Here is a 26,636-nt window from a genome sequence, read left to right on the forward strand (position 1 = left end):
GCGTTCTATGATTGTTTGTTTCGACAACTGATGTATGATGGAAACAAGTTTGTAATGATGGAAAAGCATTAATTTGGGGGAGTCTAAAATCTTGGGTTTGAGTTCCAGCTCTGCTACTTATTAGGTATGTGATCTGGGCAAGTCACTTAAGTTCTCTGGGTCTCATTTTCCTCACCTATTAAATAGGAGTGTTGAAATACATTGTCTTTAAGGGCTTGTTAAATTCCACTGGTTCTATCAGTGTAAGGAGTAGACCTGTCAGCCATAGAGGACAGAGCAGAATTTAAAAGATGCCATTATTGGCTTCTTGGGACAGTCTCGGTGGATATGACAATTGCTTTAATTATCTGATGTGTTTCAAGTTATACATTTTTTTCCTTTTCCTTGCCAACTGAAATTGGAATTATTTTTGTTCCTGGGATTAAACAGTATATAAATGCTAAAAATTTGCTTGTATTAACATGTTGGTAAAGTGTTGTTAAATAAAAATTGTAAGAGGCCATTGTTTTTGGAATAAACTCCTGCACTAGGCCCCAACAAATCAGACTAAAAATCAAAATGGAGTCACCCAGGCTCACCAAACCCAAACTAGATTGTTACCTGACAATTAGGAGAGAGAACAACGAATTTCCCAAATAGTCCAGTTTAAATCTTCAATATTGTAAACATGAATATAGTAATTATTCTGATTTGATCACCACGTATACCCCACAAATATGTATAATCAATTATGTTTAAATAAAAAAACTGTCAAAAATAAATAAATCGAAGACTTGCTCAGGAAAAAAAAAATTTCTTCAATAGGCATGATAATGAAGTTCTCTCTGCTTTAATTCATACACAAAAGCAGTAACCTGATGTAACCTGACGTTAAACAATCAGTTACATTTTGCTGGCTGGTACCAATCAGTTTTTTTTCCCCCATTGTTCTGTCCCCTTGTTCCCACTTTACAAGGAAAGCAACTTTGAAATTTCCAATCCACTTTCTGTTCTTTATTTCTGCTTTCTTCAGCCCTTTTTCTGCCTATAAAACCAACCTCTCCTGATCAGCTCATCTGAACATTTATTCTACCTTATGGAATGACGTGTTGCCCAATTGTAGAATCACAAATATAGCCATTTGAGAGCTTTAAATTTGTTACAATTTTGTCCTTTGACAATGTACATTAATTCTCCATTAGAATGGAATTTCAACAAGTATTAAAACATACAAACTTTTGTAGAGTACTTCATTAGCAATAGTGCTAATGAAGGATAGAAATATTTTAAAAATCCTGTCCTATCAGATCCAAGCAGATATAAGGCATATGTGAGAATGTTGGAAATAACAATAACCTTATAGAATTTGTTTAATGATTTGTGAAATAGCTTTTACAAAACAATGATGCTTGGTCAATCACCCAAGTGAGTGTTCTCTTTAAGATAGATGGCACACCATGTCCAAGACCCCCAATAATAGGACCGAGCCCAGTGCTGGTTAGGGTTAGAAAAGGAGAGAGGGAGGTATATATTCTACCTCTCTTAGGTTTTCTCTCCATTTCAAAGACAGTTTCTGTTGTTATTTTGTATTATCTATGTTTCTGCTCCTCTACATTAGGTTATGCTATTGAGACCACCATTAAGCCCTATTTTCCTAAGCCATACTATGGGCAGCATTCTTTTTTTTTTTTTTAAGTTTAGCTTGCAACATTAACATGAAGCAGAGGCCTATTTTCATTAAATGTATTTTGATTTTCCTAATTTTCCTTGAAAGGTTTCTAGTTCACATTTTTATCAGTTAAAATATATTCTGAAAATGGAAAGAGGAGAAGCCAAAAGAGGGTATGGGAAGACTTTCAAGTTTTGTGATGTATGATAAGTAAACAAGTAACCAAATTTTCTATCTAAACACAGGAATTAACTAATCTTTAATTATAGTAGTACTATCAAGACCTACAAAAATTTCAACTCTGTGGGCAAAATAAATGATTATTGTTTTAGGGGTCTGGGACATAATGGGGCACAACACAAAAAGTGAGACAAGTAGACTTTATATACATCCTGATGGAAGAAAAAAAAAATTGAACCCTAAACTAAGCAAGTTCTCAGATCTAAGTACCAATTAATAAAAGGAAATACAAGGATAAAAGAATGTATATTTTTAAATGATACCATACTGGCCAGCCACCAAAATAAAACAAGACAAAACAAATTTTTAAAAAAAAACATGAGTATGCAATCAATAAAATCCAGAGTGGGAAACTCATTAGGAATATGACCTGTAAATAAACTGCAAAAAAACTAAAATACCAATACTGAAGATAGAAGGGGAACTTATAGTGTTAAGGTCAGTAGGGGTTGGGGCGTCCCTTAACATTAGTATAAAACAGACTTAAGAGACATTAGGAGAGTGACACCAGCAAAATGGCAGAATATGAGCTGTCTCACTCATGTCCCCCGACAGCGACAATGATTTTCAGCCATCCACAGACAAAAGTGCCTCTGTGGGAGCCTTGGGATCCAGGTAGGAGGTTTTGAAACCCTGTTGCAGCACAGTATACAGGAAGGATGTTTTGAGAGGGCAGAAACAAGCCTAGGTGGCGGACTCGCTGACGTTTGTGCAAGCTCAAGACTTGGAAAGGGCCCCATCCCCCTGTGGAATTAGGTCCCATTTGACCTGGGTCCTGCTTCCAGAGCCATCCACCAAGGGACCTTGGAGGAGGCTATCATTCATTTCTTTTTTCTTTCTTTCTTTCTTTTCTTTTCTTTTCTTTTTTTTTGTCATTCATTTCTGTATCCCCCAGAGCCTAGCAGAATGGCTGGCACAAAACTCTCAACTAATATCTTGGAGTAGTTGGTTGAGTGAAGAGTGAATGGAATAAAGGCACAATTGGAAAAGGTAGTGTAGAGATAGGGGGCAGAGAAAGTTTATTGCAAAAGTTTGGAGACTTAGTATTTGTACACCATTTCAGCTCACATTTTATATTTTAATGTTTTCAGAGATGGAAAACCTTATAAAAACACCCGTTGCCTGCCTGGGGCCAGCTGCTTAATGGAACTTATAATGAATACCTGTTTGGCTGCAATGAAAAGGAAACCTGTTTATAGGGAGGGCTGCTAGTTAGCTGTTTATAGTTTCCCTTTGAGTCAACGTTTCGGGGTCTTTTTCTTATTGTTGCCTTGCCTTATCTACAAAACAGATTGTGTTTTGAGATGTAATAAAATAAAGCTTTGCACTTTGATCCTTTTGTTTGAAAAGCATTCCAAAACTGCAGCTGCTACCAACCTTTAACAGTTGCATCGGCAATAGCAGCCCCTAGTGGCACAGGAATGAATTTCTTTTATTGGTCACCCTGTTATTTTGGAACTTGCTGTAGGCTCAGGCAGGCAGTGATAGATCCAGTGATATGTGGCAAAATATCCCACCACAAAAGATGCCACTTTGGCATAAGGATTATTTTGAGCTAAAGGCATTTAAAGAACAGTAGGTGCAAAAAGCGCTCCAATCTTTCCCTTTTTCTTCCTTAAAGCAAAAGATAAAACGTCCATATGGAAGATGTCCTCCCTATACCAGAAGAAAAGCAACATTCTTATCATTAAGGATGGGAAGTTGAGACAGAAAATTCTGTACAAATAGAACTTGTTAAAATAATTATCTTCCATTTGCCTCTGCACATAGTTTACTTTTCCATAATTGCCTCTCTTTTCAACCTAATGTAAAAGAATTTAGGTTTTGCCACTTTTTTGGGTCTTCAGTACCTTATGAGGGCTCCCATGTCACGTAAAACTTATATTCAATAAATTTATATGCTTTTCTCTTGTTAATGTCTTATGTCAGTTTAATTCTCAGGTCCAGCCAAAAAACCCTAAGACAGTAGACATAAAATTTTCCTTCCTTATGCATATATTTGAATAAGAGTTAAATAATGATAGTGATGTATGTACAGTTTTTTCCTCTGCTTCTAAAAGAGTAAACTATTTCTTGTGAAGGTTAATTAGAACTGGGAGTACTGAGAGGAAGTTCTTAGTCAGGGCCCATGGAAAACTAGGTTTATAGGAAGACTTCAGAGGGTTTAATTAACCTATAGAAAGACTATAGAGGGGTTAATTAACCCATAGATATTATAGGCTAAATATGATATGTATTTGCATTTTAGGGAGAAAGTATCTGAGGCTTTTATCATATCTTTTTTTTTTTTTTTTTTTTTTTTTTGGTGGCTGGCCAGTATGAGGATCTGCACCCTTGACCTTGGTGTTATCAGCACCATGCTCTCCCAAGTGAGCTAACAAGCCAGCCCACTTTTATCATATTCTGAAGGCATCTTATGATGTCAAAAATTTAAGAATAATTATGTAAGGTCCATGGCTTTTCTCTGTGATGTAGAACACATAGGTCCTTTAAAGCTTTTCATTGAAAGAATTTTGACTTTAGGATGTACTACTTATTCAATATTTTAATTAAATTTTTATTACAATAGTATTACATGTATACTGTAGACATTTAGAAAAATCAGGTTAGCAGAAAGAAGCAAATAAAAGCCATCCTCAGTTATTGAGAGATTTATACTATAGCCATGTTGGTGAACAACCTTCCAGACTTTTTCTAGCAGCTTGATAAATTGGACGATATAAACTTGCCATTCTTTACGAGCTTACTAACTAGATCTTTTTGAGTTTAACTGGAACTGAATCTGTGACTTGACTTCATGGAGGATGGTCGCCATGAATCAGCTCCCACCCGAGAAGTTCTCTGATGTTTATCTGCAATTTTATGATTATGCCTACACGTCCCTGCTTAGGTCACCATGAGTCAGCCCCTTACCACCTGTTCCTATAAAACCCTTTGGCAAGTCTAGGAAAAGTGGAGATGGTCTTTGAGACATAAGTCCACCATTTCCCCAGGCTGCCTGCTTCCTAATTAAAGGCTACCTTTCCTTACACTAACACTTGTCTCTCGATTATTGGCTATTGAGCGGTGAGCAAACGGACCTTTAGGGTTTCGGTAACAGGAGGAAGTTATATTATCTATGCATTTAATTTCAGAATAGTAAAGAAAGCGTTAACAAAATATTTGTTATAGATAGGAACATTGGATCAGAGCCACTAATCTAGCTGGAAAGACAAGACATGTATATAAAAAAGCAATTAACAACCCAGCAAATACATTGTTATCAGGAGATAATTAAATTTTCTTGGACTAAGGGCCAACAGGTAAGGATTAGGCAGGAATTACATCTGAGTAATAGATCGTGTTCAGTTAATGGGTTAGCAAAGTCTGGGATGAGATACAGCCATCCAAAGGTTAAACTGCAACCCTTACAGGATGCTACCCCCTCTCAAGTGATCACCAAGTGATCTTTGTTTTGAGTAGGCTCTAGAGTGATTAAGGAAATCAGAGGAAGCAAAGTGATCCTACTGGAACTGAGTAGATATATCCCTGGTAGCATCCGAAGGGGATGGGTTTTGCCTAACAAAGGTAGGAGCTGCCAACACCTACACCTCCGGCGCTACCCCTCCGCGTTTCCAGCGTGCTTTTGCCCAGGCTATTTAGGCCCATCTCGGCCGCCGTGACGGGGCAGAGCTCAGCTGTTGAGGGGCGGGGCGTTCGCAGACCATGGCGGGCGAGCTTGAGGGCTGCAAGTCCCTGGGTGGGCTGCTGAGCGGCCTGGCCCAGAACGCTTTCCACGGGCACCCGGGCATCACAGAGGAGCTCCTGCGAAGCCAACTCTATCCGGAGGTGCCACCCGAGGAGTTCCGCCCCTTTCTGGCGAAGATGAGGGGGATTCTTAAGGTACTGCTCTTCCCTGTAGCCTCCGCCACCGTCAGACTTGTCCCCAGTCCCCAAGCTGAAAATCTTTCCTCCTCAGATCTCTACTCCGTGGGTTCCCCATTGTGTTTCTTCAGATCTGGGGAGCTCGCTCTGTTGTCTGTCCTCACTTTACCTAAGGGTGACTTCTTTCTGCTCAAGCTTCCATCCCACATCCCGGCACCCACGGAGGAGAGAACTCTGTTTTTTGGGGTTTTTTACAAGACATTTCTTCTTTGTTGTTGTGTAGGTAACAATTTCGAATTTCCTTGGAGGATCTTTGGATTCCCGACTTTTTAAAATTAAGAGCGATAGGTCGCCAGATTTCCCGGGTTGTGGAAGTTGGTGGTTTTAAAGTGAACCAGTGTCTGCCGGTATAAGGGGTGCATTATTAGGCCAGCGTGAACACTTGTCAAGCAGTCCACTGTACGGTTGAGGGAGCATATTTACCGTTTGAAGTTAAAGAGTAGGTCAGGCTGTCCAGTAGAAATATGAGAGCCAAACATAACAGGTGAAATTAATTTTAGTAATATATTTTATTTAATCTAGTCTATCCAAAGTATTATCACTTCACATGTAATCAATATACAAAATATTAATAAGATTTTATACATATATTTTTCACTAAGTCTTTGAAATCCGATGTGTATTTTACACTTAAAGCGCATAGCATTTAAGACTAGCTACATTTCAAGTGCGCAGTCACATGTGGCTAATGACTACTCTATTGGACAACTCTGCTTTAGACCGGAACTGTCTAGGAATGGATCTAGTGCCAAAGTGTACTCTAGAATATACTGTAAAAATAATTACTGATTTTTGAGGGCCTCTTATGTGTTAGGAGCTGTACTAGACATTTTACATGTTATTTGCTTCTTGCATAAACCTTATATGGTGGACACCCATTTTAAAGATTAAGAAACAGGTTCAGGGATTCCAAACAGTTAGCCTAAAATCACATTTTGATTAAAATCAATGTTGAAATTTCATCTGCTATCCTTTTGCATTTCCTATTTGTTTCAAAACTGCTGATGCTTTTAAAAGGCAGTTCTGTATTTTTTTAAACTGCTTTTGCCTGTAGGATTTGAATCCAGAACAAAACAAAACAATTATTACATAGACAGTAAATGGATTGTAAGGGGTAATCTCTCAGGTGAGATCTTAGTAATTTTAGTTGATATCATAAGCCACTAGTGAATGCCTCCTATTTTTATCAAATCTTACTCTTTGAGTAGTCAGAGAAGGTTTCCTGGAGAATTTGATAGCTGGGTTTTTGAGGTGTTTGCTAGGCCTGCGGGGATGAGGATAAGGGACTGCAGGCCAAGAAGAACAGCATGTGTGCAGGCATTGTCTTATGACTTCCAAACATTAGGGGCTACTTCTCCTCTTTAGGTGGACCATAATTTGATTCTTTTGTTTTGTTATGAGATAAAATTGCAGGATGTTCAGAGAGGAGATTGCCTGGAAACTCTTTCCGTTGCTTTCTTTTAAGTGCGTTGCTGAGTAATATCCATGATGCTTAAGTTTTGTAAGTGGTTCTGGGTTGCAGAGCTGGATGGCTTTCTTGGTATTGGAAGTTGGCAACAGAAGATTTGTGTGTGCCTGACAGCACATCCTCTGAAAATTTGATTGGTCTGAGGAACCAAGGGATACACCTTTGATTGTTTGACTTAGGGCTGAAACCATGGGCTCAGGATGACATGTAGTTCCAGTTTCATTTACCTTTAACACTAAGGTTTAAATGTCTCTCTAATTCTTAAATATAAAAAGCAAACATGATTTTTAAACAAAAAGGCTCTGAGCAGAGACTGAATGTCCATTGCAATAAGAGGGAATATTCCCAAATATGCATGATACAGGGATGTTATAGTATTTGTAAACAGAACTGTAAGTAAGCAACTGTGGACAGAAAAGTGTTAGTTCTTTCTGGGAAGGCTTCTTGGAGATGCCGTTTTTGCTGCTTTTAAAGAGAGTGTAGAATATTTTAAACTGAGATGAGGGACAGCTGTATAGGGCATTCTAGGTAAAGAAAATAGCAGGGGTGGGACAAGAAATTGTAGAGCAGGTTCAGGAACTGGTGAGTAGTCCAACTTGATCATGACATGGGGATACCTAATATAGTGTATTGATGGAGGAGGCAAGAAAAAGTGAAAAAACCTTTTATTCCTTTAATCTTGCTAACCTTTATTGATTACATAATGATTGATGACATATAGATGACAACATATAGATGACAGAGTTTATACTTTTCAGTCATCTATAGAAAACTATGGTCTATGGAAAAAGTGAAAATGAAGAGGGACAACAAGAGTAAGAGGGAGGGGAAGAAGGAACATATAACTTTCAGCAAGGAATACAGTGTGCATACATGTTAACAGCCTTCTTAATGCCAGATGCCTGGCAATATGTTTCATAGACTGTGTTTCAGGTTCTGGTGCTCCCTGAGCTACAGGCTTTCCCTCTAACTTTCACGTTGTGCGTTCAAGTGTTATGTACTGATACCTGGCGTTTACTAGTCCCTGTTTTCCACTCAGAATGGGGCCCTCCCACCCTACTTCTTTAGGACATTGACCCTCTGTAGCTTTGCCTGTTAATCACAAAAAGGCAAACCTTTCATCTGCTTGTAGTTGAAGCTGGCCATTCACATGCTCTAGTTTTATTTTTGGGTAGCTCCTAAGGAGCAGTGAAATCAATAAACTGGGAGATGACATCCTATATAAATATTCTGCTTGCTAAATATTGCCATTTTTTAATCTAATTTTTTTGGCTCACATTTATCATTTCAACTTCTTGTAGGTATGATTTTGAATTAAGATCTTAACTATGAGGATGGCTGGCTGGTTGGCTCGGTTGGTTTGAGCATGGTGTTATAACACCACGGTCAAAGGTATCAGATCCCTGTACTGGCCAGCCACTGGAAAAAAAAAAAAAAAAATCAACTGTGAAGATAGATCACCATTTGTACACTTATGTTCTGTATTCACTACTGCCCTCTGTTGGTGATGATTTTGTATTTCCTCACTGGAATTACACGTAAAACAAACAATTTTAGTGAAAATTCTATTGAGGGTTTTTTTTGTTTGGTTTTGTTTTTTGGTGGCTGGCCAGTACAGGGGTCTGAACCCTTGACCTCAGCATTATAATACCATGCTCTAACCAACTGAGCTAACCCTCCAGCCCTGAGTTTTATTTTACTATCGTTTGATACACTCTTGTATTCAGTTATATCAATCAAATGTTGATTTATCCATTTTACTTTTCCACTATAATATGAATTAAAAAATATGTTTAGGTCCTATTTTAGAAATCTAGAAATACATGCAACAGATTATGGATTGGACTTTCTGTTCCATTCCTGCCCCCTACAGTCTGTTCTCTGCACAGCTACCAGTGATCCTTTTACATACGTGATACCTCCTTAACTCTCCTGCTGTCCACTGTTTCATGCTCACGGCTTCACATCAAACTTGGAACAAAATCCAGACCTTTTACCATAGCCCACAAATCCTTACATGATCTCAACCTTATGTATTTCTCTAATCTCATTTTCTCATTTCCAGTACTAACGCTCTTGTTTTTATATAAACATTTTAAGTGTTTTGGGGACCTCTTCATGACCTTTGCAGCTGATCTTCTGTGGGCCTACAATGCTCTTCCTTCAGATATTCATACGAATTGTTCATTTGCTTCATTCATTCTCTACCTAAAAGTCATTTTTTGTGAGTTCTTCCCTGGCCCATCCAAAGAGCCTTACCCTTCCTCTCCCACTGTTTTTACCCTGCTTTACTTTTTCTTCATACTTTTTATTATTATGAAATTTTATTATTTTGAAAATTTTATTATTATAAAATTATTATGTACTCGTTAGCTTGTTCATTTGTTCACTTCCCTATTGGAATGTAAGCGTTAAGAAGTAGGACTTCATTACTATTTTTATTTTCTTCTTTATACTCCATACCTGATACTGTTTCTGGCATGTGGTAGACACTTAGTAAAAATTTGTAGAATAAGTGAAAGAATGGATAGTGATTAAATGTGAAGATTGCCATTACAAAGATGAGCATAGAGAGAAAACCTATACCACTTCTGTATGGGAGAGATGGAAAATGTAGTACTCTAAATCAGGGGTCAGCAAACTATGAACCATGAGACTAATCTGGCCCAGTGCCCATTTTTATAAATAAAGTTTTATTGTACCATGGCCATACGTTCATTGATTTCCGTCTTGTTTGTAGCAGCTTTAGCCGCTGTGCTAACGGAGTTGAGTGGTTGTGACAGAGATTGTGTGGCCTTCAAAGCCTAAAATATTTACCATCTGAACATTTACAGAAATATTGCACTGACCCCTGCCCCAAACATCTCTTCTTAAACTCATAATGTTTAATATTTGGAAACATTATAATATGTAAATTATGTTTAGATGTAGGTTACTTAATAAATATCTAAAAACTGGAAGTAGGGATTATTTTTCAGTACTCAAGGAATTTCACTAACTTGTTCCTTAGACTTAAGAGATCTGTGGTAAATGAAAAATGACTAATGTTTCTGTATTACTAAGTGTGTGTTCTTAGTAAGACATAGATAGAATTTGAATTTGGAAATTTTGTTCATATTCAGAGGATGTAAATTTCATTATATGTTTATTTATTTATTTATTTACTTTTGACAGCTGGCTGGTATGGGGATCCAAACCCTTGACCTTGGTATTACAAGGCTGCACTTAACCAACGGAACGAACTGACCAGCCTATTTATTAATGTAATATATAATAACATAAAATTTAATGTGTGAGCCTGGTAATCAAGTGAAACTATCAACGTGTAAAAGCTGGTTTAAACTTTGCAGAAAATAACTTATCATTAGCGTGATATTAAGAATTATAATAAAAAATAAAAGAATTATAATAGTAAAAAACTATGAGAAATGTTTGAACACCTAATTCTGTCTCTCCTATTGAAGCCATGAAATTCTGTAATTTGTTTGAGAATTAGATTGACTGGAAAGGAAAGACCTGTGGCAATACATTTTTTGTATATATATCCTACAATATCAGCTGTATTTGGGGGGGGGGGAGGGGTTGGAGAGCATCTGGTTAGTACTGGGATCCAAAACCTTGACCTTGGTATTATCAGCACAATACTCTAATCAAGTGAGCGAACCAGCCCTGGATTTAATTTTTTTTTTTTTTTGAACAAACATCCTGTATACTTTTTCTTATTAATTTTTATTATAAACATGTTTAACTATATTAAAGAAAACATTGGAAGTTGATTTGCATAAAAACATAATATCATCTGCTGACATAACCAGCGGTAATATTTTTGTGCATTTATTCATCCCACAAATATGTATTAAGCATCTTAACTATACACCATGCATTGTGTTTACTACAGCAGTAAACATCACAGCTGTAGTCCCTGCCCTTGTGAATCATATAGTTTTCCTGGAGAATATAGACATTAAGACAATAGTTACAGGTAGTGTATTTCCTAGACCACTCTACAATGTGAACAATGAAAGAGAAAAGAGAAAGAAAAAAGAAAAAGGAAAATAAAAGATCTTATTAGACTGAAAGTAAAAGAAACGACTCAGAACTAATTTTCCTTCTCTAGTTGTCTACCACTGGTACCTTGGTAGGAGTTTCTCAAGAATATGGCTGACTAGGGTTGTGATAATGTCTTTCCTGGATGAAGATTTAGCTGCCCTGGGACCTCACTTTAAGTTTCTATGGGACCAAATTGAGTCTCAAAACATCATCTAAATGGGCCAACATGTCACTTGCAGTGGCTCCATCTTCTCACTGGGGCTCAGCTTACTTATTGTACATTTTCATATCCTGAAGCATATTTGCAAATAGCTCCCTAAGAAAAGGTGTATGGGCCACTGCCTCTCTGGGCCTGACCAGGTGGCTGCCTCCTCAATGCCGCTGCTTGTCAAGGGGCAGCAAGTGCAGCTGCCACAGTCCACCAGGCACCTTGTCTGAGCCCACCTGCCTCTGGAGGAAAGAACCAGACTTCTCAGACGTCAGTCTGTTCAACAAGTGGGACCCCAGGGTCTTCTGCATGTTCAACAAAGAGACCTTGCAGTGACCTCCCCAAAGGATGGTTCCATTTCCAGTCTGGGTTCTGATGATACCACCACTTGTCACATTGTGGTCCTGAGGCACACCAGTAATGGGGCTACCTGCTTGACACATTGTGATGGAATCAACACCAAAGCTGAGGTCCCTTTGATCATGAACTTCTTAAAAAGTGCACCTTGTGGGAGGCTTCAGTGACAATAGACAGTTGTCACAAAAACTTACTCATCAAATTCTTAGTGAATTTGACAGAAAAGAAGATGACATTCATTTAGTGACATTGTGTGTCACTAAATGACCAGGAAGAAAATGAAAATCACTTTCCAATAATTTATGGCATTGCTGTCAACATTAAAACTGCAGAGATTTACAGAGCCTTCTTTCAAGATTGATGTCCAGAGGAGAGCTGCGTGAGCTTTAGCAGGAAGACCAATGATTAGCATTTATGATGCAAAGACAGAACAACTTCATAGAGGACCGTATTTCTGGTTGTCCAATCCACATGTGGATTTCTGGTTGCAGCAAGATGATAAGCAAACGCTAGGGAATCTTTCCACTTTACATTTGACTGAGCACCCCCACTTTGTTGAACATATTAGATACACCTTGTTTTCTAAAAAATACCCATCTGTAGCTAACACACTGTTTCCTGAAAATAAAGCTCTACTCTACAAAAAAAAAAAATGAAGGTGGTTTGTGGGAAAAGATTTCTTCTCCAGGAAGCTAAAAATAGGAATTATCAAAGAAAGCAACTTTTTGGCATGACAAAGACTATTGGTAGATGTTGGAAAGAATATGAATTTGGAATCTATATCCGTTGGGTCTTAGGTCTCCTTCTTTATTCACTGTCTTTCAAATGACTTTCAAAATAAAATCTTATTTTGGCAAAAAAAAAAAAAAGAAAGGGTGTGTGGGAGGTAATTTTTTTCTTTTTAAGTATTTAAAGGTGTCTTTATTCTACTCTCAACACTTAATAGAGAATTTAGCTGAGAATATTTTTCTAGGTTGTGAAATAATTGAGTCACAATTTTGAAGACATTATTTCATTGAATGTGACCTGTCTTTTTCTTTCTCTGGAAGCTTTTGGGATTTTCTCTTTATTTTTTTGTTTCCGTCAATGTCATTGCTGTGCGGCTTTATTTTAGTACTTGGGCCAAGGTGGGTCCTTTCTATCTGGAGACTCAGGACCGTTTCTGGAAAAAGTTGTACTACTACTATGATTATTTTCTTACCTTTTTTCTCTGTTCTCTTTCTAGCACTTTAATTTTTTAAATATTATGCCTTCTAGATTGAATCCTCTCATTTCCTTTTTTCTTCTTCTTCTTTTTTTACTGGTAATGGGATCTTAACCCTTGACTTGGTGTTGTCAGCACCACGCTCAGCCAGTGAGCGAACCGGCTATCCGTATATGGGATCCGAACCCGGGGCCTTGGCGCCATCAGCACCGCACTCTACCGAGTGAGCCACAGGCCGGCCCCAAGCCTGTTTCCTTTTTTCTTCTACTTTCCATCTCTTTGCTTTTTTCTTCCATTTTTTGATAGACTTCCTGAGCTTTGTCTTCTAGCCTTTTAATTGAATGTTTCATTTGACCATGTTTTTGATTTCCAAGAGTTCTGTTGTCACACGAACCATATACTATGGTTAACTGACAATCTCTTGTCTCTTTTTTCAAACACAAGGCATAGTGTACTATAATAACTTTCTGCATTTGGCCTTTTAAAAATTTATGTATTTGACTTTGATTTTTTTTTTTTTTTTTTTTTTGGTGACTGGCCAGTATGGGAATCTGAACCCTTGACCTTGGTGTTACAATGCTGTGCTCTAACCAACTGAGCTGACTGGCCAGCCTGATTTGACTATAGTTTTTTATACACTGTTCTTCTGTATTAGGAATTTAATTCATTCTTACCCAGCACTAGTGAAAGCTCTTTTAGAGGCTTTTGATGAATATTATATTGCTAAGACATTTTTGGGTGTGATGTAAATAGAAGAGGTGGAATGCCTGCCGAGTAATGTTCCACTTAAATCTTTTTCAATTTTCCAATAGTTTAATGTTTTACACACCTCAGTGTGTATTATTTTATTTATTTTTTCTTTTGGCAGCTGGCCAGTACAAGGATATGAACCCATGACTTTGGTGTTTTAAGGCTGCACTCTAACCAACTAAGCTATCTGGCCAGCCCAGTGTGTATTACTTTAAAAACGCAACTTGATCTTAGTTTCTAAATACCTGCAAAATTTTTTGGAAAGTATTTACAGTAAAAACAGAAGCTTAAGAGTGTATTTGGTATGAAGTTTACAAAATGGCTTGAGTTGACTGCCCATTAGTGATTTTTTTTTTTTTATTATCAAAGAATGGCATCATCAAAAAATGGTATTATCAGCTTCTGTATTGAGATTTATCTTTTGGAACATATTGAGTACCTCATTCTTGTGAAAAAGCCAGAATAATTTTTTTTTTTTTTTTAAAGATGACCGGTAAGGGGATCTTAACCCTTGACTTGGTGTGGTCAGCACCACGCTCACCCAGTGAGCGAACCGGCCATCCGTATATGGGATCCGAACCCGGGGCCTTGGTGTTATTAGCACCGCACTCTCCCGAGTGAGCCACGGGCCGGCCCCCAGAATAATTTTTAATGTTGAGTATTTTTGTCTCTGCAAGAAGTTTAGTGTTTATTATATAATATAGAAAGATTTTACTATGTAAAATACTTTCTAACATATATATATTTTTTGGCACCTGACCAGTAAGGGAAACCGAACCTTTGACCTTGATGGTATCGGGCTATGCTCTATCCAGCTAAGCTACGTGGCCAGCCCTACTTTCTAATGCATTATTGGAATCTCTTTACAAATGAAAAATGTGTGATGCACTGTCTTTTTGATACTAGAGAGACAATTTAAGAATGAAATTCACTCTTACGCTTTTTGGTCAGCATATATTAATAAGAAACTAACTTGAGTATAAAATAATGGATGCAAAATATATGGTCTTAAAAAATTTGTCTTACTCTTAGGTCATACTTACAGGTTTCATTTGTATTGTCAGTATCACTGTAAGCACTAATTCTGTTTTTCTACTCTAGGTGGCAGTAGAATATTTGCTTGCTAATGTACTGATAAAATATGCTAGAAGGAATGTAATGTTTAAATGTTCTTTCTCTGGAATGTTCTAGTTCAGAAAAATGCTCAAAAGTTGGCTACTCAACAATAAGAATTTCTTATCCAAACGGAAGTCTAAATATTTTGCTTGATTTTTTAAATTTAGAAATACTGTTTTCTGAAAAATTTTAAATTCTGAAAACAGATTCCTTTTGCTGTAGTTCTCTAGTTTTTGTGTAACTTAAGTTTTGCTAATTTCATTGAATATTTTTGAGAATTTAGATAATGCATGGGATGTATCCTAATTCTCTGAAGGACTGGGAAACTACTAATGTTACTGTTCTATATCACTGTACATCACATGATAAAGCAAGAATTGCAGATTACCGAGCTGGGGTTTGCACAGTTTTTTTTTCTTTTGGCAGCTGGCCCGTGCGGGTATCATACCCTTGACCTTGGTGTTATCAGCACTACACTTCACCAAGTGAGCTAACCAGCCAGTCCTGCAGAGTATTTTAATAGACTGAAATAACTCAAATGTAACAAGGTGTTCTATAAGTTCTTTTTCTTAGTTTAGGGAAAAACCCACATTAATTGATCTTTTTTTTTTTGGCGGCTTGCCGGTACAGGGATCGAACCCTGGACCTTGGTGTTATCAGCACCATGCCCTAACCAACTGAGTAACCGGCCAGCCCCAATTAATCTGTTTTTGGTTCTCCTTTTCTCAAAGCAACTATTCTGGGCCTGGGAACTTGGGTGAAGGAGTATCTGGGTAAGAGGATTTTAAAGAAAATGTCTATCTTTGATTTGCCTATCAAATGCGCTGTATTCTGTACACAAGATGAATGTCACAGTCCCTGTCTTAAAAAATGTTATATGATATATCCATTAGAAAAGTGTAAATGATGTGGTCTGGTGGAGCAGATTCTTATTTTAAACTGCAGAAATATGAAAAAAAATCAAGAATTTGTGGTTTAATAAAACATCCACATTTTTTGCTTGGTCTTAATGTAGAATGTAGTTTTTACAGATTTGGACTTCCATTATGGTTCTTTTTGATAAAAATTTATGTTTCAACAAATTCCTTTTTTTAAAAAAATATTAAATTATACTGATTTTGGTATGTTTTCTTTTTTTCTTTTTTTTTTTTGTCAGCTGGCCAGTACAGGGATCTGAACCTGTGACTTTGTTGTTATTAGCCCCATGCTCTACTAAGTGAGCTAACTGGCCAGCCCCAATTTTGGTAATGGTTTCTGTTATGTGTGCTTTGTATATAAGGTTAGCTTTTAATGTCTTTATATGTCAGTATTGGATTATCTCTGAAAGATATTATTCTGGACCTTATTTCTTGCCATAACATATGATAGCAGTATGTTTAGCTCTCTTTCCTACTTTTCTACAGACCTGTTTCTAAACAAAGAAGCTACCATTTATGAAATCCTTAGATTTCCATTATATTTATCCTGAACATGTTACTTTCTTAAGAAATAATTAAGTCATTTATCATTTATTTAAAATTTGTCCACTTATTCAAATGAATATTTATGTAGTACCTGTACTGAAAACATTGGTGACCAAACAGACAACATCCCTGCCTACTGGACTTGACATTCAAGGAGGGAGTTGGAGTGGGGATGGAGGTATCCTGACAATAAGCAAGAATACTCACATAAAGGAATGAAGGCAGAAAATGTATTCATTTTTTACATACTTCCCTCCCCCCCTTCACCTGTAACAATCTTTTTTTTTTTTTTTTTTTTTTTTTGGTGGCTGGCTGGTTTGGGAATCTGAACCCTTGACCTTCGTGTTATAACACTGCACTCTAACCAACCGAGCTGACTGGCCAGCCCTCTAATAATCTATTTTGATCCCTTAAAATCAGTGACATTTACCTGGGATAATTAATTTTATGTGATTAGTATCTTTGACTTTCATACGAGAAATCAAAGTGATAAATTATAACATATTAATTTTATATAAATTTGATGTTTAGAACAGAATCTCCCAGTGTATTATTTTTTGTCATCCAGATTTACTTAGTAATATATAATAAATCCCTTGATGTAGAGGTATAAAGTGATTTAATTTCTCTATTGAGAATTCCACACTAAAGGTCCCACTTCTATACATATATCACATATCTAATTTACTTTTCTTTAGATTCTCTTTATCTATCCCTACAGTCAGTAGGTCTTTATGTCCTTTCTGGCTTTTCAGGTAGCTCTCTAGAAAGGACACTTAAATTTAATTAGATTTTTAAGAACTGGTTATTGGATATAGCACACGCACAGAAACGCACACAAATCCCATGTGTGCAACTTAAGGAATCTTTGCAAACTTAACCAGCACCCAGATCAAGAAACCAAATACTACCAGCACTCTAGAGTTCCCTCATGTTCGCTTCCAGGAATTAGGGCTCCACCCCTACAGGAATCACTTTCTAGTTTCTAATATTATGGTTTAGTTTTGCCTGTTTGTAAACTTTATGTTAATGGACTCTTACAGAACTCTTTGGTGTTTGATGTCTTTCACTCAACATAGTTTTTATGAGATTCAGCATTATTGCATATAATTGTAGATCATTCATTCTCATTCCTGTAGAGCAGAACCCACAGACTAAATCTGGCCCCCTGCCTGTTTTTGCACAGCCAGAGATGTAAGAATGGTTTTTACATTTTTAAATGATTAAAAAAAACCAAAAAAGAGCACTATTTTGTGATACATGAAGATTACATGAAATTCAAATTTCACTGTCCATTATAAAGTGTATGGTTGCTTTGATTCTACAAGAGCAAGTTGAATAGGTGTGGCAGAGACTGGATGGCCAGCAAAGCCTAAAATATTTACTCTCTTGCCCTTTTATAGAAATAATTTTGTCACCCTCTGCTGAATACACCAGTGTTTGGATGTATCACAGTATGCTTATCTATTCTACTGTTGATGAGCATGTGGGAAGTTTCCAGTTTTTGCCTGTTATGGATCCTTCTTTTTATTCTCAAAATTTAGCCTTTATTTTCTCATTATGTCTTTTCCATTGAGTATAGAACCATTTTTGATCTACTCACAGACAGGTTGATTTTACAGTTTGTATACAGCTTAATTTGGCTGTGTTTTGTCCTTACAAATTGTGAGATAGGAACCTATGCCATGAGTTTCATTTCTTTTAAACCCCTTTATAACCGAGAAATATTTTGCTTTGAATCTGCATAGCAGATAATTGAATAAGTTTGCATATTCTTCTTCTCAAGTCTTATACCTCTGGTATCTCTCCTCGTACATTTTACAGCTTCTTCAATAGTTTTTTAATGGTCGTATTAACTAGTACAGCTAGTGTGGTATTTTTCTTTGTCTTTTCTCTGTTCATTTAAATTTCCCCAGGCTCAGGACTTATCCTCCTATTGTAGACCTACTAACTTCAGCTGGTGGTGGGGCCCTGATTATAAGAGATGACCTCTAATAATTCTGGTTCCTGAACAGTATTTTTTTTTTTTTCATAAATATTCATTTATGACTTGAGTTTCTATAAGTACTGTTTGCCAAGAGAAGACTTTATGGGCTGTCAATAGTACTGCAGAGGTAGTTCTTACAATGAGGGAGGACGGAAAGAACATGCATTTTTTTTCTTTCTTTTTTTTTTTTTGGCAGCTGGCCAGTTCAGGGATCCGAAGCAGTGACCTTGGTGTTACAAGGCTGTGCTCCAACCAACTGAGCTAACTGGCCAGCCCACAACATGCATTTTATTTATTTATTTATTTTTTAAAAAGGTGATTGGTAAGGGGATCTTAACCCTTGGCTTGGTGTTGTCAGCACCACACTCAGCCAGTGAGTGAACCGGCCATCCCTATATAGGATCCGAACCCATGGCCTTGGTGTTATCAGTACCGCACTCTCCTGAGTGAGCCATGGGTCAGCCCTCAGAACATGCATTTTAAAACTGTTTTTTATTTTAACTTTATAATTATTTCTGGAGACTTTCTACACTTACAACTCTGAGCTGGTCAAAAATGTTTTTTCAGAAAGGCTAAATTCTTTCCCCATGAAGTTAAAGGCTAATGTGTTGCTTGTAGTGTTTAATAGGAGGAAACATTCATTGTGCTTAATTATGAATTTTTTTCCTCCTTTACTGAGAAACAAGAGTCCTGCTTAACTGCATAAGAACACAGATGGCAAGTAAGTTACTGTAAATAAGTAATTAAAAGTAATCTGGGCAGAATTAAAAATAGTAATAGTGAGCTTATTCTACTAAAGAGTGTAATTTATTTATTTATTTATTTTTTTTTTTTTGTCTTTTTCGTGACCGGCACTCAGCCAGTGAGTGCACCGGCCATTCCTATATAGGATCCGAACCCGCGATGGGAGCGTCGCCGCGCTGCTAGCACAGCACGCTACCGAGTGCGCCACGGGCTCGGCCCTAAAGAGTGTAATTTAGAAGCTTCCTCAGCAGTTGGTGTCCTCCTTGTGTCATACATAGCCACTTCTCAGCAGATCCAAATCATTGTTTTGATTTTCTAGTGAGTATAGAGGGAATCCTATGCCTAAAAGATTTTTGTTAGAGAAAATCCTGGGTTCACTAAAAAATATTTTTTCTATCTTTAATTATAATACTACAGTAATAAACCTTTGCAATCATTTAAAATGTGTTAAATTCTTGAGTTTAGTCATTTATGGAAATATTGAAGTATTATCGAAATATATCCTTGTTGGTAATTGTTTTTGAGAATTAGACCAACCCAACAACATTACTTTTGGGGGAAGTGATGATTGATGTGTTTGCTTTTTACCTTTCTTTACCTGTCTGTTTGCATGTTTTTTGTTTTTTGTCTTGGTTTCTAAGATACAGACTGAGTGTTTCTTAGAGACCAAGTTTGGCAGTGCTGCTGCTTCTTTATTTCTTAATTATTAATTTAGTATGTTTTTTTTTTAACTCTATAGGTGCAAACTGGAAAATTGGTTTTTTGAATCCTTATTTAACTTTACAATTGCTTTTCTTTTGATGTGTTCTGTAGGGTATGTTGGACTTGAATATTATATTCGTTACCATTTTCTTATAATATAGACTACACAAGAAGAAATGTAGAAGATAATAGTTTATAGCCCTTTTAATATAGAAATGACTGGGTATTGGTTTTTTTAATGTTTTGTATTATGACATTAGAGAACTTGGTGATTTTTGTCAGTTAACTGTAATGTGGAATTATTTTTTTGAGAAATCTGGGCCAATGTAGGAAGCATTCTAAAGATTTATCCTAAAGACAGAATCTTTTTTTTTTTTTTTAAATTTTTTTTTCTTTTTAAAGATGACCAGTAAGGGTATCTTAACCCTTGACTTGGTGTTGTCTGAGCCTGTGGGGATCCGAACCCGTGGCCTTGGTTTTATCAGCACCACACTCTCCCAAGTGAGCCACGGGCTGGCCCTCTAAAGACAGAATCTTAAATTCTTAGTTTGGTCTTGAAGTTTCTGTTCCCATCTTATTTCTATGGATTTGTGGCTGTTTTATTATCTTATAGAAGTTTGTGAGGTTCAGTTTTTTCCCCTTTTGTAACAGTATGCAACCTGAAATTGATTAAAGTAAACAAATGTGAGGAATAATTCTAGAGATGCTATTAATTATAATTACTTTAAAAGACCCTATTTAGGCTTCTGTCCAAGACTGTATATTACATATGTAGGAGAAGTATAAGATGAGGATAAACATCTGTGTGGAGGAAAACGATTAAGAATCAAATTCACAGAATCATCATTGACTGCCTTGTATGATTTCTGGATTCTAGGTTAGATTTGCATGATTTCTGTGGGTAAGTTGTTCTGGCGCGACTAGAGTTGTAAGTCTTTTTGTCGAATAACAGTGTAATTTAATATAATCCTAATGTAACATTCTGTAATTAGACTTGGGTAATGTGTAAGGCAGCAAATTGCTTTCACAATATCTAGCCTTGGGAAATTTTGCCGAAGCAGATACTAAGCTATTCTTTCAGGCATTCAGAATATTAAGATTTGAAAGCTGGCTTGATTTGTGGACTTGTAAATGAGACCACCACTTTTTATAGAATACCTGTCGAGATTTTTTCATTATTAAATTGCACACCCTTTTAATACTCCATTAGGTTAGACATTTTCTTCTGTCTAGGTGGGTAAACTGAATGTTGGATGGTGTTTACTCTGTTTTTGTTGCATATAACAAAATACATGGAACTGGGTGATTTATAAAGAAAAATGAAATTTATTGCTTACAGTTTTGGAGGCTAGGAAGTCCAAAGTCCAGGGAACACATCTGGTGAGGCTCCCAGGGGTCTCACATTGCAAGATGGTGGAAGCAGAGAGAGAAGAGACAGACTCTCCTCTTCTTTTAAAGCCCTCAAAACCACACCCCTGACTTCCATTTTTAATTCATTCACTACTGCATGGTTCTACAATCTAATTACCTCTTCAAGGCTCTACCTTTCAACTACCATAATAGGATTTCCCACCCTCTTAACAGTCACAGTGGGGGCTAAGTTTCTAATACATAAAACTTGGGGGACACAATTCCAGTTTCAGGGAAATTTGGGGGGACAATATTCAGTCCACTACAGATGGTGAAGATTTGGAGTATTCCTTTTAATCAGGTGATAAAAGAAGTATGGAGTAGTTTATTCACTCCCTCATACATTAAACTATGTGCAAAGTGTTGTGTTAAGTATTGGGGGGAAATGTAAAGATGAGTAAGATGCAGTGTATTTATAGGCAGAAGGAGCCTATCGTTTACAAGGGAAATGAACATGTATGTAAATGATAAGAATTGAAAACAAAATAAAAAGCCTAGTGAATGAGTTGTAATTAATTCCAGTTACAAGGATATAACAACATTTAAGTTGGGTCTAGAAGATAAGATTTCCACAAGTAGAATTAGGGGTTCTATATAGGGAGTATATCATTAAGACATGTTAGTATGGAAGAGTATGTTGAGTTCAATGATGCCAAGGTCACTGTGAGACTTGGGAGATACAAGATGATAAAGGGTACCTGATTGTCAAGAATGCTCTATTAATACATTTGTACTTTATTCTGTGAGGAGCAAGGAGCCAGTGAAAAGTTTTAACTGGGCAGTGGACACAAACTAAGATTTATGTTTAGAAGGAGAATTTCTTGAATAGTGTGAAGCATGACATATTTCAGTGTTTCACAGGGGTTTACTTATTGGTGAGGAGACCACATTGACCCACCTACCCTTACTCGTTGTACGGTTAGATTACATTCCTTATTTACTTAGCCAACTATACAGAATCTCTCTCTGAGGGAAAGTGATAATGTGGGGCAGCAGAAAATGCAAACATACTTCAGCTTGGCTTCTTTTGGCCCCCGTCGTTACTCTGCCTGCAAAACTTAATTTTTACTACACAGCTGCTCTTTTATACTGACTCATATCATCATTCCAGATTAAGAAATGTTTTAAACAACTGACCTGACAAGTGTGTGTCAGTAAGGCTTTATTTCTGTCTAGAGAAAGAAAGCAGATTCCAATATCCAGGTGTCTGCCTCAGCTTTCCAGTATTTTGGGAAGCCCATATTTCTGCATTAATTTTGCTGGTTTTTAAAGTCAGAAGTAATCTTGAAAATCATGATCTTAGGATTTTTGCTCACACTGTAATGACACTTTTTATTAAAGTTGCTTAGAAGAATCAAAATTAATCAATTTGAACATCACTACTTCCTGCTGCTACTTACTCAGCTCAGATTTTCAGTAAACAGCAAAATGGTCATATGAATGTAACAGAAGGAAGCAAAGCAACACATATGAACCACAAGATAGGAGATTGATCCTGAATTGTAAAGTTGATTTCTCCAGTCCAAAATACTGAGTTTAGATTATCATAGTATATTACTATGGCTTGAACGTACCCCCAAAACTCGTTGAACCTTGATCCTGATTATAGTAGTGTTAGGAGGGTAGAAAAATCAGACTGTGGTATTTGAAAGGTAGGCAGGGCCTTTGGGAAGTGATTGTATTGTGAGAACTCTGTTCTTATGAATGGACTAATCCATTCATGGATAAGTGGCTTAATGGGTTATCAGGAAGTAGATTGGGGGCTTTATAAGGAGAGGAAGAAAACATGTGGAAATGCTCTTGCTCAGCCCTCGTGTGATATGCTACTCTCTATTCTGTAGGGTCCTCACCAAGAGGAAGGTCCTCATTAGATGTGCCCCTGGACTTTGGACTTCCCAGCCTCCAAAACTGAAGAAATAAAATTCATTTTCTTGTAAATTACCCGGTTTCAAGTATTCTGTTATAAGCAACAGAAAACGAATACAATTCCCTTTTGCTTTTATTTCCTATCCTACTGTGAATTTATAGCAAGTTCACTTAAAAGATTAATGATATAAATCTAGAAGTTATAGGCCTGATGAGTCAATGGTTTGGATCATGTTCCAATAGGGGCAAGCCATTAGAATTGCTTTTAGTTTTTACTGTGTCTTAAGTCTAGTCAGGCTGCTATAACAAAATACCATAGGCTGGTTGGCTTAAACAACAAAAATTTATTTTTCACACTTCTAGAGGCTTGGAAATCTAAGACCAAAGTTCTGGCAAAGTAGGTTTTATTCTGAGGTCTCTTCTTTTGGTTTGTAGACGGCTTCCATCTACTGTATACTTACATGACCTCTTTGTGTATGGGCACGCACGGAGAGAGAGCAAGCAAGCTCTCTGGTGTCTGTTCTTATAATCCCAGCTTCAGGGCCCCACCCTTGTGACCTCATCTAACACTAATCACTTCCCAAAGGTGCCATCTCCAATATCATCACATTGGGGGTCAGGGCTTCAACTTATGAATTGGAGGGGGGACAGCATTTGGTTCATAACACACTATGACCCTTTTTTTGTTTGTTTGTTTGTTTTGTTTAAAGATGACCAGTAAGGGGATCTTGACCCTTCTCTTGGTGTTGTCAGCACCACACTCTCCCAAGTGAGCTAACCGGCCATCCCTATATAGGAATCCGAACCTGAGGCCTTGGTGTTACCAGCACCACACTCTCCCAAGTGGGCCACAGGATGGCCCCCACACTATGACCTTTTTGCCTCCATGAGATAATAAATTGTTTTAATACCACATGTTTGAAGAGGAAATTAATCTTTATGCTTACTATTTGTATATAAATCCCTTCTGAGAAATTAATAGCCATCAAAACCTTTTAACTAATAAGTTTAACATTTTTCAGATTCAAATAGTCAAAATCAAGGGAGTGTTCTCATTCTGAAGTCTACCAAATCTGAATTGTTTCTATGTGAAGAGAGAGGAAGCAATAAACAGAGCAGGAACTGGACATGTATTTAAGCTTTGGTGCTGGCTTGTTTCTATCTTTAGGCTCTCCTGAGGCCAAAAGATAACAGTAACAGTAACACAGGTGACAGTGTCAGATCTTGGGAAACAACTGTCTCCTGCTGCCTTTAAAAAACAAAACAAGACTGAAATTTTTTGTGGCCATGTATGTTTCTTCATATGAAAACTGATTAATTTTCTTCATTAATTTTCTTCTTTCATGAGATCATTGAAACATATTGCTGTTCCTTTTTTAAAAAATGTAAATCGATTTTATTTTTTTAAAGAAGTTTTAGGTTCATACCAAAAATTGAGCAGAAAGGGCAGAGTACCCATATTCTCCCTGTCCCCACACTTGCACAGCTTTCCCTCCATCAACATCCCACACCAGAGTGGTGTGCTTATTACAGTAGGTGAACCTACATTGACTCATTGTCACCCAAAGTCCATAGCTTACATTAGGGTTTACTCTTTGTGTTGTATATTCTGTAGGTTTCGACAGGTGGATAATGACATATGTACACCATTATAGTATCGTACAGAATAGTTTCACTGCCCTAAAAATCCTCAGTGTCCTACTTATTCATCCTTCTCTCTACCTCCCCGCAGCAACCACTGATCATTTTACTGTCTCCATAGTTTTTCTCTTGCAGAATGTTATATAGTTGAAATCATACAACCTGTAGCCTGTTCAGATTGGCTTATTTCACTTAGTAATTTGCTTTTAAGTTACCTTCGTGGATTTTCATGGCTTGATAGTTCATTTCTTTTTAGCGCTAGATAATATTCTTTTGTCTGGATGTACCATAATTTATCCATTCACCTACTGAAGGACGTCTTGGTTGCTTCCAAGTTTTGGCAATTATAAACATAGCTGCTGTAAACATCTATGTGCACGTTTTTATGTGGACATAAGTTTTCAACTCATTTTGGGTGAATGCCAAGGAGTGCAATGGCTAGAACGTGTGGTAAGAGTATGTTTAATTTTGAAAGAAACTGCCAAAGTGTCTCCCAAAGTGGCTGTACATTCCCACTAGCAATGAATGAGAGTTACTGTTGCTCCACATCCTTGCTAGCATTTGTTTTATCATGGTTCTGGATTTTGGCCAGTCTAATAGGTGCATTGTTGTTACTTTTTGATTTGGTGATTTATTTCTTAAAGTCCTAGAGACTGTTTGATTGTATTCTAGTGTTACTTATTAATATCTTTCAAGACATACACAATGTATTTACCCAGAATAGGATCTAATTGCAAGTGCCACATAGTCCTGAGTTATTACATGTCTAAATATTTACATAGCTTTAAAATATATCTGTACTGTGATTACAACTATGATAAAAAAATATGTTCATAAAGATGAGCTAGAAAGGAACTAAAGTGATTTGTGAATATACCTTTTTTTTTTTTTTTTTGTCCTTTTTGTTTTTGTGACCGGTAAGGGGATCACAACCCTTGGCTTGGTGTAGCCCGCACCGTGCTCAGCCAGTGAGCACACCAGCCATCCTTATATAGGATCTGCACCCGCAGCAGGAGCGCCGCTGCGCTCTCAAGCGCCGCACTCTCCCGAGTGCACCACAGGGCCGGCCCAACATACCTTTTGTTTTTATTAGAGTTATAATATTTGTGATAAAATAAAGGAAAGCTTGCATAGTTTACTCTTTAGGATATGTTTTAAATACTTAATGTCCGAGTTGATTTTAGTTATAATCTAGGCCACTTGTAAAGTCTTTGTGATGTTTGTTCTTGTTAGATACAATCTTTTCTTAAATTTGGCCATTTTTTAGTACATGTTTGATGGTATTCCAAAAACACGGCAATTTAAAAAGAAATGGAATGTGTGGGTTATGGTGGATTTTAATGTCTTTGTATAATTAAAACATTAATGATGTCTAAAATACCATTATACCTTACCCATGGGTCTGTAAATCAGGTTGTTGTTAAATGACATCTCACCTTGAAATTCTTAAATCCTAATCTTAGATGTATTCTTTTAGTTCCTTTGAAATTTGACAAATTTCTCTTGGATTGTGTTTTTCTTCAAACAAAGCAAGGATAAGACTTGAAAACAAATCCTTCTCATATTATGTCATCAGGGTACTAGGTCATGTTGCAAGAGAAAGACCACAGATTCAAAATTTGAAAATAAAGATTTTGCTATTATAAGAACTGCACTGCAGGAAGGAAGGAGGGGAGTGTTCCCCAGTTAGAGGGTGAGGATTACTACTCCATTTCCTTCAAAATTCAAAGTACATCAAAATTCTTTCTTTCTTTTTTTTAATAGGATACCTTTTGTGTGTGTGGGTAGGGTGGGGTGGGTAGTAGATTGCCTCATTATCAGCAGGGAGAAAGGTTCTCTCAAGCCTTGGGTAGGAAAG

At 36.9% G+C, this 26,636-nt stretch overlaps 1 protein-coding gene and 1 pseudogene across 2 annotated transcripts in view; both read left to right on the plus strand.

Annotated features, from left to right (window-relative positions):
• Positions 1-5,593: 5,593 nt before the first annotated feature.
• Positions 5,594-26,636, plus strand: part of COMMD1 (copper metabolism domain containing 1) — a 159,221-nt gene continuing 138,178 nt past the window's right edge. Inside the window, exon 1 of one of the 2 annotated variants that reach the window (XM_063078729.1) lies at positions 5,594-5,770. In XM_063078729.1, coding sequence (XP_062934799.1) covers positions 5,594-5,770 — 177 coding nt within the window. The remainder of the gene's footprint in view (positions 5,771-26,636) is intronic. The other variant, XM_063078730.1, reaches the window with a different exon arrangement.
• On the plus strand, positions 11,706-12,591 carry LOC134363341 (protein N-terminal asparagine amidohydrolase-like; annotated as a pseudogene).

The sequence above is a fragment of the Cynocephalus volans genome, chromosome 14 (assembly GCF_027409185.1).
Source record: "Cynocephalus volans isolate mCynVol1 chromosome 14, mCynVol1.pri, whole genome shotgun sequence".
In the NCBI taxonomy this organism is placed as follows: domain Eukaryota; kingdom Metazoa; phylum Chordata; class Mammalia; order Dermoptera; family Cynocephalidae; genus Cynocephalus; species Cynocephalus volans.